Below are 14,033 nucleotides of genomic sequence, written 5' to 3'. Positions count from 1 at the left end.
AATTTCTAGTCTCACAAAATTTAAAAGTACATTTTAAATAATTAAATCATGTTAATAGTTAGGCCTAGTATTACACTATTAATACCCTTTCCCTAAAAAGCGAGGAACGAATAGTAAAGGCTAAGTTATCCGAACGGCATTATATAGTTTCAGCACCACAGTTTCAATATTTTACGACATCGCACAACATAGTAAATTTTTATAAACAAGACGTGGTGTCAAATGAGGTCATGAATGAATTTTTCTGGGTTAAGTTGTCGCCTGACGTCACTTCCCATCATTCGTAGCTGCTCATGTCCGCCGCCGTTGTAGAAGGTGAGGTGTAGACATACGATAGAACTTGTTTTGTGTGGTAACAATCGAGGAATTCCATATGTGGCCTGAAATTATAGTATTTGAGTACTTGAGCAATGGGGAAATTATATCGAAAACTGTGTCTCTCATGGGGTCCTCTATTTAAAGAGAAAGAAGTGTTTTTCGCACGGGTTTGAAGTCTCAAAAATGGCATCGAACTCTGATAAAATGGCCGTAACAGTGGATAATCATACGAATTCTCCTGTAAATGAACAAAATAGTCGGGACGAGAGTGATAATAAAGTAATGGTAGGTGCCAATAAACATGGATGCGAGGGTGTACACAAAAAGAAGACATTTAAAATCACAAGTATCACGAAGAATCGTGGTGGGAGTAGCGAGGCTCCGATCGGGGAACTGGATGGGGACTCTCTAGAGGATTTGGATGAGACGGTGGAGAGCCACACAGAGGATGCTAGCTCTGAGATTCTTGATGGCTCAAAGTATGAAGATGTGGGGGAACAAAGTCCTCTTGAGGATAACACGTTTGCAACAGAGGTCCCTGCAACAGAGGTTCCCACAACAGATACTGAATCTGATCCGGGTAAAGAGGTGAAGGATAAAGGCGACCAACAAACTGTGACACGGTTCAAAGTTGTCAAAGTGGAAACAAAGGAACCTTTCCGCCGAGGCCGATGGACATGCAGAGACTCTCTGGATACACCAGCAGTACCGGAGGGCAGTGACACAAAAGTTGGTAACAAAGACCGAGAGAAAACAAACTCAGGTAATTCAAGTGCCTGCAGTTCAATACACTATGATTATGGTCAAGATGATCCTTCTAAAAATCCTCTACATGCTGGAAATACTTTAAATCAAGTGACAGATCAGTTAAATGAAGTTGTAAAAAATCAAGCACCTGGACTTGTTTTGAACCAGAACGTTCACATGACACAGACTGGTCAGTTAGTTTGGAGTGATGGGACACAGATGCCACAATCATCGATGAACATTGCTGCTTCATATGGAATGCATCCAAATCCCTCCAATCAAAACTTGAATCAGATTTCTAAACTTTTATATGGTGTTCCTCCACCAATTGGTGACCAGGCAACGCTTCAGTCCTACATAAATGCTTTAAATTCCGTAAGTGGATCTGGAGCCCCCAGCTTCCCTCCCAATCACCCTACTGCGAGTGTCAGTCCAAGTCCAGGTGTCGTGGGTAGTCAGAGTCAAAGTCAGCAACAATCTGTGTCAGTTCAAGCCATACCGAATGGACCCCTTGGTCTTGGCTCACAACAACAGCATGTTTCAAATGCACCCGAGATAAGTGCATTGCCGAGTGGCTCTCTTCCTATGAGCATTAATGTTTCTGCAAGTAATAATGACTTGGAATATACTCAGTCACACTCTTTGACAATTGAGAAAGGAAGGCAACCACCAACAAACTTACAAACAAAAACCCCCTTGAATTTGACTAATGATGGCTACAGTGTTCCTCAACCTGGTAGCATTCGCTCTCCGGTGGATTATCATGATAAAACAGAAACTTCAAACATACCCAGTAACTTAGCACTTAATCTGTTAGCTAGTCAAACCAATACTGAACAAGTCATTAATAAAAACATATCAGACAAGCTTCCTCAAGACTCCAAGAGTTTGATGGAGCCAGGGGAGTCGGGAAACACCTCCCTAACTCCGATCCTGACCGAGTCCGCTGTGGCTGAAGCTGTGGGGAGCATAGCAAGTCCAACTAAAGAAGACACAGAGAGGTAGGCATGTTAGGAAATTAAAAGGACATGACCATTTTAGAAATATGCTATAGACCAACATTTATTTGCATCAAATTAATGATGAATTGGTTAGAGGCAACTAATTTTCATGATCAAGATTATCTTAAACAAGTACAATAGACATTATGAGGTTCGTATATGGATAAAAGTTGGTTTATGGTCATGCATGACAGCGATTTTATTTCAGAATGAAGAATTTAAGAATAACATTTTGACCACAGGTAGAAATGGCTTAAATCGGCCCTGTTAATTTACAATTTATTGAAATGTCAGATGACACAGGGTTCGAAATTACCTCGTGTCTGTAAGTCCGAGACCAGTCTATGCGAAAGTTTTTTGGACCATACAGGACATTCGGTCCTGTGTAATCAATGAACACACCGGACCGAACCAAATTTTGTCAGACCGAAAAACCTAATGTAAAAAAGTGAAACAGGTGAAAATGCAAAACCAAGGAAATCTTATTTATTATACTAGTAATACTATACCAGGGATCCCTCCCGCATAATACTTTAGACGGTCCATGCGGTTTAATCGCATTCATTTACGTATTTGGATTTGTGTGATTTTTTTACTTATAACAAGCATTTAAATGACTCCACGTCAAAATAATAAAGCTTAAAACCGGACACTGAGACATCGGACATTCCGGTCCGATGTAAAAAATGACATATCGGACCTGAGGCACTGCACATCGGTCAGGTCCGACGGTCCGATGTCTTTCGCATTGACTGCGAGACTAGTAAAAAACGTGTCGGACTAGTAAATTCTCTATAGCACTAGTCCGTATGGACTAGTGAAAATCTGGAAATCAATCTTCAATTGGTTGAGAGTTTAGCAAGATTTGTCTGAGTCTCTTAGATGTTTGATCTTATGGTTGATTACCTGCATGGTTGAGTGTTTGCGTGACTATGACATCATGCTCATCCAAACACGTGGTGTGCGTTCTAGACCACCGTTCTTTGAACGAGCACAAATTCCTGTCGATTACGAATGCCAAGTACGCATCTTGAGAACGGGTTCGAGGTGCAAGAACTGCAAGTAGTGTGGTCTAAGAACATGCTTGTTTGTGCGCACATGTTCTCGTCATCCGCGACTCTAACACAGGAGTTCGTAACACTATATAACTCATGTCTTTATCAATCGAGTGAATTTTATTGACTTAATTGATAAAATTTCAAACTCCTGTGACTCTAAGAACTGAGCACGAAAACAATGGGAACGTCGATCTTGAACGCACTTATGTAATTATGGACGTTTATAAAAGGATTAACTCGGAGGTTACTGTATGCTTCTGAAGATCTTGAATGCCAAATAAAGTATGGTGTTCTTTTTCTTCTGTAGGTGTCAGAAACTGAATTGCCTGCAACTGTGATGTGCTTGGTTTCATTAAATACTATTGAATAAAATGAAGATCATTTAATATCATATACTGGATGGACTAGTCAAATGCTTTGCGGACTAGTGAACATCAATAGTGACTAGTCCGCACGGACTAGTTCCTGAAAAAGTTAATTTCGAACCCTGGATCATGTTGAGTAATTGAATACTTCATTCTATCCATATATACCAAATATTTCATCCTTCGAGTTCATTTATCAGAGTAAATGGCATCTGAACTTTGTAACTAATAATCATATGCCCTATTAAAACTTTTGAATTTATTGATTATCATTTTAACATGTACGTGCATGTAATTAGAAAATTTGATCTGCGACTGGAGTGAATTTATGAAAAATTAATCAAAAGCCTAAAAAAGTTGGCAATATATATGTATATCATGAATTATAAAATTAATGGAAACAATTTGATGCAGATTCTGATGTCATAATTATAAAAAGTCATCATCAGTATGACACAATCTTACTGATGACTTACTAATAAGTAATTCTTTTGAAGTTATGGAAAATTACAGGACTAAGTTAAACCATTCAGGACTTAAACCATTCAAGAACCCACATCTTTCTATTTTATAATTTCACACAACTACACCAAAATGTAATTCGGGCACAATACATGTACACATTCAGCAATTCTATAAACATGACAAATGTTCTTTTTTCTTTGTAAACTAGAACATGTTTCATTAGTAGGATGATCCGATTCACAAAAGCAATACTTTATGGTTAATACTATAATAAGAGATTGTCTGTTAATCTATTATTGTAGAACACAACACCACCACTGTTAATTCATTGTGAGATCAAATGATCAGGATTTGACACTAACACAAGCCTGATAGTCCTAAATATGATAAGAGTTATGGTAGATGTTGGCAAACAGTATCTGAGCGGAATAGTTATATTCCAGTATTAAATTTTTTTCTTCATCCTAGCATTGTCCTCATTGTAAGAATTGAATTCTGAATATTTTGAATGCCTCTTCCAGTAGAAGAGGCAAAACCCCTCTCTCACCCCCCCCCCCCCCCCCCTTTTATCATCGCAAAATTTCGGCGAACGAACTATTAGAATTAATTACTATAAGCGTAAAGAAGACGAAATGCATGTAATGTTATATACTTTGAAAACATGAGATGTGTCCTTTAAATATGGCCTTTGGGCAGGGAGGAATATTTATCGTGCCACACCTGCTGCAACACGGGACCTCGGTTTTTGCGATCTCATCCAAAGGACTGTCCCATTTAGTCGCCTCTTATGACATACAAGGGGTACTGAGGACCTATTCTAGTCTGGATCCCCATGAGTTCTGTAGATTAGAATCATGATATTGGTTGAAAATATCTATAAATGGCGAGGAATTTTGGAATGGTGCAAAATAACGCATATCGACTCTTTCAAGTGGGCACATTCTTTGAAGGTCAAAGATAAAACGCTTGCCGTTTTCACTGAACCACCAATGGCAGAAGTTGCCATTTTTATAGAAGTCGAGTAATAGTGGGTTTGGTTCCAGATGAAAACCAAATTTCTGGGAAATTATACATTTTTTGATAGAAAATTTAAGGGTTGGGTGAAAATATGGGTCGGTCAGGTGACCGTAAACACACATATATTTATTTTTGGCCTAATAAACGGTAAATTATTACTAACACACAATGACATGCACATCTTCTAAAATGACATGAAATAATGATATTTATTTTTAGGCCTTACTTTAAAACATGAAAAATCTTTTAAGAATTATAAACAAATGATAAACAAGCTAACTTTGATAAGTAAGCAATTGATTCTAGATAATCTATTTTGGGCTAATTTCAGTGAATACCTGAACTAATTCACCATTGTTTACCAAATTATTTTATGAATTACAATGTATACGTTGTCCTGAATGAGAGGATTTGTTTACAATTACAACTGGTGTTTAGTAGATGAAGTTACAGAATAGATTGTCATGTATCTAGGATCTTCTCTTGTGTCGGAGGCTTTACTAAGTAAGAAGTGCAGAACACCATTCCCTAATGCTACTTGTGTTTACATGCTATAATCTATGCATGGGATTCCCTTCCCTTATGCTACTATCCCGTGGGGACCTGGGTTAGAATAGGTCCTCAGTACCCTTGCTTGTTGTAAGAGGCGACTAAATAGGGTGGTCCTTCGGGTGAGACTGCAAAAACCGAGGTCCCGTGTCGCAGCAGGTGTGGCACGATAAAGATCCCTCCCTACTCAATTGCCATAAGCGCTGAGCATTGGCCTAAATTTTGCAGCCCTTCACCGGAAATGGTGACGTCCCCATATGAGTGAAAGATTCTAGAGAGGGACGTTAAACAATATCAATCAACCCTTATGCTACAGGGTCATGTTTACATGCTAATTACAGCTGCATCAAAAAAAAATCTATATATGGGGTTCCCTTTATGCTTCAGGTTCATGTTTTCATGTTATTAGCTAGATGTAAACCTGTGCATGGGATTTCCCTCATTGTTTACATGTTATTAGCTACATGTAACCCTACACATGGGAAAGGGGGGGGGGGTTGGTGGGTAGAAGTGTACATGTGTACTGACTGCATTCATTACTGCTTTCTATGATGTCTGTGGTGAACATGGTGAGTTTGATTTAAATTTTGTATAAATTCATGAATTTCCATGTGATGATGTTGACGGACGGACAGGATGGTCAGACAGTAGAATAAGGGTAATGTTGGTGTGCATGTTCAGAATTTTGGGCATTGTTATGGAGTTTGTTGTAGGAGAGGAAGTGTTTACATCAACTTTCGAGTTTATGAACTGAAGTAGAACATTATGAAGTGGCCTATATTGTTATACATAACAAACTATAGTGTTTTGTATATAGACCATTGTCGGAATCCATGGGTTTTCTCTCCGTTAAACTGCATTCAATGCAGTTTAAGGGAGAGAAAACCCATGGATTCTGATGATATATATAGACTGGAAATTAGCATTTTGTTGGCATCATACAGGAACACTGAACCAGTTGAAAATAGTTGTCAAGTTGTGAGGAGAAACAGTGTTCATTGAGATTTGGATGACATAACTTGAGTCTGTTGTTTTTTATGAATGGTGGGAGGCGTATCACACACTAATCGTAATTGGACAATGGTTCAGTGTACAAGGTCTGTCAGACATAGGAGTCTTACTCATGGTCATTATCATTAAACACCACCATTTGGAAAATTACAGTTATTATGTTGTTATACATGTCTATTTTACAATCTTGGGACCTTTTCCTAATCATTTACCAACAATGGAGCCTTTCATTATAACTCTGGTTCTCTCCCCGTGTACAGGGAATATACATATATTCACTTCGTGGTGTACACATAAGGCCAAAAATAAAAATTGATTTGTTTGATGTACTCCAACTGACCCGTCAAATTTGCTCCTACCAGATCATTTTTTTCAGCAATTTAAAGTTTCATTTTTTTTGGTTCCCTTAAAAAATAGAAAATTCTGCCTATTTTAAAAGAAAATATTAGAAATTTTCATGACGTTAAAAAAAAACAACCTACCTATTGACCCACCTTGGAAAATGTGGGTCGGAGTACATCAATCAAAAATATTTCTAATGATGGCCTAATTATGCTTCTGAGCAAATTCACCCACTATATGCATTGTGACTTTCAACTTCATAAAGGGGGAGGGGGGAGGGGGGGGGGGGGGGCTCAGTGAGTCAGTGAGATGGGCTTTACGGGCTTTACTTGTGACATGTAGTTAAGTCTACAGTTAGAGACACTGAAGTAAGTTAATATCCATTTAGTAGTTATTGTCTATCTACAACCATCTTACTTTGCACACTCTTCAAAATGGTGTCAGCTACTCTGATCAATCAGGCCTGGGAAAGAAAATTTTATTTGTTTGGTATTGGCGACCATCCCATTAAAATTAGCATGGTACAAGGAAATTTTAATGATCTTTTATCCCAATAATTATTTTTCTTTGATGTATCAATCCAGAATTCTCGAACTTTTTCATTTGAGTACTATGCAACATAAATTTGAATCATCATTGTGATAAACAACATGGCAGACATGCTGAATAATTTTATATAACTCTCTGCTCCAATGTGTTGCTCGATGAGAGAAGCATCGTGTCAAACAGAATATACCAATTTGATGTAGACCTTACTTAATACAATGTTCTTCCAGACTTGTTAGACCAAACAGGCCACAAATGAAATAAAAAGTCAATAAATTTTGGTGCTGAAATTCCTTCCAGATCCACTGTAAAGTATTGAAATTGCATGCATTTTTGATAATTCACTTAAAGTATGTAATTTTGAAAATTACGTAACATCCTTCAAAAGTTAGGAACCGCGTGCAAGTCTGGGCCAACTTCAACATGCAAGATGCATTCAAAGTAATGTGGCACACACAAGAAAATCTATTTAAGGTAAGGCCACTATTACATGTAAATAATTGTTGGTTTGACGTTGCCGGTCCACATTTAAATTTCACAAAATAGGACAGATTTTTTCAGTTGTGTTAAATAGATTTATAAATGAAACCAAAGGTGTTAAATATCACATTTAGATACCTGTTAAAAATGTCAAATTCCTTGTTATAAATGTATTATTTTACAGTTTCTTCTAGAATTTTTTCCACCGAAACTTTTTGCATTTTAAAAGATTTATATGACATTGATAACAGTGAAAGAGTCCTTTGTCTGTTGTAATGTTCGAACTTTTCTGTTTTCAGAATAAAATTCACAACCAAAAATAATGCAAAGAAAACAACTTTTTGTGTGTGTGTGTGTTATTCCTCCCATCTCCACCAAAAAAAAAAGTTCTATACTGATCCAGGGGTTTCAGGTGTGGGTTGGCAACACCAAACCAACTATTTTTTAATCAAGGCCTCAATGATGTTACTTCATTCTAATCAACGTCAAATATTTTGTGCATTAGTAAAGTTTGGTTTTACAAGGTATGTTGCCAAGAACCAATGAGAATGGACAACACATAGAAAAGAAGCTGGGGTTTTCTGTCAGCTACATCTTATTGTTTGTTAAGCTATTGATATTATGATTACTAAATTTTCATGTCAATTTGTTCAAAATTTGGTGAGCAACTGTAAATTTTTGCTTAAATATATTTTGCGATTTTTAAAAAAAATATGTAGATATTATTTTTGTTGCAATACAGAGACGCTTCTTTTCATGGGAGGCTTATTTTGAAATTTTTCTCTTGCACCTTTCCATAATTTCACAGTTTACTGCAGCTTAACTTAGATATGATCGTTTTATCTTTACTGGCTCTTTAACATGTGTAATTGATTTTTGGTCTTTAGAATGATTCTGATGATTAATTTTAAAAAATTTCTAATTTCATGTATATATATATATATATATATATATATATATATATATATATATATATATATACACACACACACACACACACACACACACACACACACACACACACACACACACACACACTCTGGTGTGTCCAGGGGTCCGTCTTTGCCCAACTATCTATTTTGTATCGCTTGTAGAAATTATGTGAGATTGATCACTGTTCGTTATCTTCACCTTTCATCAGGGGACACAAACTATCATGGAACACATTTTCTTTTAAATTCTTCAGTTTTGTAAACAAGTCATCCTGTTGTGTATACAGAGTGATAATTCATTTAAAAATTAGATTTCATTTCTGAAAATACAAGAGGGTATATGAGCTGTGTTGCTTCATGTTAGCACTTCATGAAATGTGTGTCAGTGTGAAGCAATGCAGTCCCTCAGGTATTCTCAAAACTGAGATTTATTTTATATATACATTCTACTTTCATTTCTGTCAGAATTCCCTGCTTTTAAAATAGACATACTATACAAATTTTTTCAAGAATTATACATGTATTGTTCAAACTGCAGTGCATTCATAAGGAAATGACTATCATTACAATTTGTCATGATATCAAAGGCAAACACATTAGAAATGTGGATATTGTACAATAGTTTCATTGGAACTATTTTTTGGTGAGGATTACTCTCATTTGGATTTCATACTGAACTGTATGGATTTTAATATCTTGGTTAAGTTTGTGGAATGTAAAGCATGACATTTTTTTTTCACCGCAAGGCTGGAAACTTACCATATATTCTCACATTTTAAGTACTTGCAAATTTTCCAATGAATTTTTTAGTTGAAAATAAGAAAACTTGCAAAATTTGCAGGTTGATTTTATTTAATTGACTTTTTTAAAGGAATAAATTTCAGAAATCCTTTATTTCAGACAATCTAGAGTAAATGTTGAAGAAAAATAAAGAATAGAATTTTTTTTTTTTTTTTTACTTTTATGGTATGATGATACTGCTCTGTTAAAGGGGTAGATTGTCAATCTGACATTTTAAACAGTTAATACAGTACTAAGATCAGGGGTATGATTTTTCCTCTTTTCAGAGGAAATCCTTTGATTGGCTCAATTTTAGAAAAAAAATGAAACACTCTGGGTTTGATCTAAAGTGACAGAAAATGATATTTTTCTAGGTAGGGTGGGGTGTTTTCCTCCCTTTATGACCAGTTTTCCTCTGATTTCTGAGGAATTCTGTCACAGCCCTGAAGATGCATTTACTATACAACTTGTTCAATACGTCAGATGTTTCATCAAATTATTGCAGAATTCCAATCTTATTGGAAATATCATTTTGTGATTTTGAATTCATTTGTACCCTGCAAACTTTGGGAGTTCATTGATAAGAAATTGAATTGTCTAATCCCTGTATTGAAACCTGTAAGAATTGTTACCTATGTGTACATAATTATATATATGAAAGCTATCGTTAAGTTCTCTGTTTGCCTGCGAGAACCTTTAGTGCAAGGTCATTTGAGGTGAGCAGTATTGATTATATTGAACATGTTTAATGAATGTTGTGGTGGTCATGTGTTAATGATATTCAACATACAGATACATACTTAAATATAGATATATAGTAACATTGATTTTTTTTTTTTACTGGGAAATGTCATTTTGAGAAAGGTAGTCCAATGTTAAAAGCCGTAGACCTGGTTTTTCATCCAACTGGAACCCGATTATCATCACCAGTGTATTTTAAATAAAGAAAAAATTGTGTCATGTCTGTAGTAGAGCACTGGGTTTTATAATTCATTGTCCGATCTAGAAACCTGAAAAGGTTAGGCTAAATACACCACTCTGAAAAGAAGGGGGCCAGTCTTGATTGGACTTTTTGTTCAACAAATGGTATATAATGTGCACATATGTACCGGCATATTAAGAGTCTGTGTTATTCAATACTTGCATGCACATCATTCTGAATTTGAGACTTAAAAATTGATTTTGTTTTACCACAGAATATTCTGTAATTTGTATGTTTGTTGCCACATTGTCATTCAGAGTGGATTGATAACATGTCAATTCTGAGAACTGCAAACTGACAAGGTTCTCTTTCAGCAAACAGTAAAGTTATTGTGTCTTTGCATTGACAGCTTCATCGTTAGTTTTACTTTCACTTTGCTAGCTTCCAAAGTTAACATTAGATTTTAGATGTATAAGACTGAAGAAGTCGTGTAATTTGATATATGGGTGGGTGAGTGGGTGAGCACTGGGTGGTACTTCAAGGTGACTGTCTCCTGTAACTCCCTAGCTGAACTTGTGAAAGGATGTAAAGGGAAGAACTCGTAAGTTGTATGAACTTGTTTCTGATCCTTCAGTATATTGTTATATAGACTATAAAATACGTTCAAATCAAAGGATGTAATTGTAAGCCCCCCCCCCATTACCGGACAATGGGTGATGGGTCTGCTGTCATGCCTACTATCACTCACCCAGTGAATGCGTATGTGACCTACATTGTTTTCTTTTTCTAGACACACACAATAGAAACTCTTTGTGTACTACCAACATATAGAAGTTTATGTCCAGTGAATGACTGAAGGCTCCAAGCTGGGTGAAATTAAAAGTTATCATGAATTCAAAAACATTAAAATCTTCCATGGTAAAATACATGCATATTTTCTGGTAATAAGTCCTTAAAATGACTAAGTTGATGATAATATGTGTTAAATGCCAGATTTTAGCATTATAAATCCTGTCAAACTTGTAGGGATGTTGCATCAAAAGATGCTGCATGTGCATGTAGCATATTTTTCAAATGTTACTTCTTCTGTATGAGTGATGAGGGTAGTATTGTTGGAACATAAGGGTACCTAGGAAACTTGGGCAAAAGCAGTAGTATGTATGTGCACTTTTTATAAGAACACATTTTGTACTGCTGCTGAATATTAAAATTCAGCTTAGATTTATATGCAGAATACGAAAATAATAGGTTTAATAGCCCTCTGGGCTTAAGTGGGCATCTTATTCTGTAACATGAAGAGCTCTATCAGTACCTGTTTTCTCATGGGGTTTATTTTGGAGGGGGGGGGGGGGGGGGGGGGGGGGGGGAGGTACTCCCATAAAACAAGCCTTGTAGTTTAATGGGGAATTTTTTTGTAGTGGAATCATGATATTTTTAATTAAAAACTTTGTATTGTTAAACTCTCATTCTTTATCGTGATTTTAAGACAAATTAAACATCAATCTTTCCATTCATGGACGGTTGATGAAATTGTGGATGAAAGTTTACCAAATATTGGTGATTTTTGATGCACATCTTTAGTCCTACGAATATAGAATTTTAGAATAGATGATGCGAATAGGGGTGATTATACCTCTTTGGCCTCAGACACTGTGTGACGTAAATTACAGATAAGATTTGAATTATTACCCTTCATTGACGAAATCAACACCAACTCTTGCATGTTACATTTATTTTCCAGATGAACAATGTATATATAGGCTGAATTTAGAATGATAACGCTCCTGATTTTATCTTCATTGTGTGGCTGTGCAGGGTTAGAAAGCATTTACAATGGTATATTTTATATCACACATGTGAGTACATTTTAATTGGTACTGGGATGTCTGCATCTCCCTCTTCAGACTTTGTACCGTATCATATCCAAACAGTGTATCATTAGAACCCGGACTAATTTTAGTTCTTAGAATTTTACAATCTAATGGGGTTAAAGATCATTATAGTTTAATGCTGGTACTAATGAAAACATGCATTTGTGACCTTCAGATACCACTGTTAAAACATTCTAGCCCTGTACAGCTACCCAGGAATCACAGCAGTATTTAATTTTTTTAAAACCCTGTATAGGTTACCCAACATAGATGGGAGATAGGTCTTTATGGCAGTATTCCATTGTAATCAATGTCAAGTGTAAAATTGGGACATCATGTAATAAATGAGAGTTTGTCAACACAGTTTATCTGAAAGACAAAATGTGTATTGACAGTGTCAACAGCTGGCTTCGCGGGTAGGTTTTATTGTGTACCCAGGTTAGTCAGTGCAGTACCCCATGCCTGAGTTCTGCGTGACAACTGGCAGGAAGTGAAGGACTTCCATTTTCGTCTAGGTCACGTTACGTGTCTTTATGCATGTTGCAGATTTCATGGTGTTGACCAAATCTCATCACCCCTCCCCTCCTGCACACAATATTTGTATAGTCAGAGATTTTTCTACCAAGAATTATTTACTACCTTTTCCCATAAAGGGGAAAATTTAGAGCCCCAGGATCAAACTGAGCACCAAAGGCACGAAGCAGCTAGGGGGTCCCCTGTAAAAGTGTTTTTAAAAATCGTACTAAATCATTAGGGGTGAAACGATGCATCGTGTCAGATGCGGCCGAATCGCGATGTAATGGCCTCGATTCGATGTTAGATTTATTTGGGGTCTTTTTCGGTTCGATACGGTTTTAAAATCATAGCACACATTGCTCTTGATAACACGGTTTCTGATTAGCCAATGGAATTGAAAATTGCCCAATCAACATACGAGTAAACTTTGCTGTATCAAAATGGACGCAGTCGAGTTGAAAAATGCACCCCCAATGTATAAATCCTGGGTATAGCGACATTTCATCTTTAGGACAAGTGATAAGAGTGTTGCTCTATGTTAAACGGTTTTACATTATATAGAATTTATTTGCAGAGAGCAATAAATACAACGAAACATAAGAAAATCTAAGCATTAATAAGAATTTGGTACATGCTATTGTATCGAATTGAAAATCATCGAATCGAGACTAAAGTATTGAAAATCGAATTGAATCGAGAAGGTACTGTATCATTTCACCCCTATAAATCATGCAATCTGAGCATACTGCTTTTTAAAGATTTAAACCCGCATTATGACATTCTTGATCTTTAAGATGTTTTACCAATTTCTACCCAGAGTTATCGTTCCTTAATACACTCGCATATATATACCTCTGTCAACGTCTCAAAATAAGCAATGTTATTCCACATGTAAATCCACTTTTTTACGGCTAATGAAACTAAGGACTACTTTATAAAATATCGGGAATATGTAGGACAAGCAACTATTTCTAGTTTTTCCCCCATTACTATAATGCATCTTCATGTACCTATGTATAGGCCTGGTGCAATAGAACTACCCAATATCCACATTTCAACCCAAAACAATGCTTCTTTTGTCCCCAAAAGACTTGACATCTGCTCAGTATTTAT

At 36.2% G+C, this 14,033-nt stretch overlaps 1 protein-coding gene across 2 annotated transcripts in view; it reads left to right on the top strand.

Annotated features, from left to right (window-relative positions):
• The first annotated feature begins 260 nt into the window (after positions 1-260).
• The window catches only part of LOC125657850 (TSC22 domain family protein 1-like), a 49,109-nt gene continuing 35,336 nt past the window's right edge, over positions 261-14,033 (top strand). The window contains exon 1 of one of the 2 annotated variants that reach the window (XM_048888688.2): positions 261-2,066. In XM_048888688.2, coding sequence (XP_048744645.2) covers positions 502-2,066 — 1,565 coding nt within the window. In that variant the 5' untranslated portion in view covers positions 261-501. The remainder of the gene's footprint in view (positions 2,067-14,033) is intronic. The other variant, XM_048888687.2, reaches the window with a different exon arrangement.

This window comes from Ostrea edulis, chromosome 9 (assembly GCF_947568905.1).
Source record: "Ostrea edulis chromosome 9, xbOstEdul1.1, whole genome shotgun sequence".
In the NCBI taxonomy this organism is placed as follows: Eukaryota; Metazoa; Mollusca; class Bivalvia; order Ostreida; family Ostreidae; genus Ostrea; species Ostrea edulis.
The sequence above is the reverse complement of the archived record's forward strand: the minus strand, read 5'-3'. Positions and strand labels throughout refer to the sequence as shown.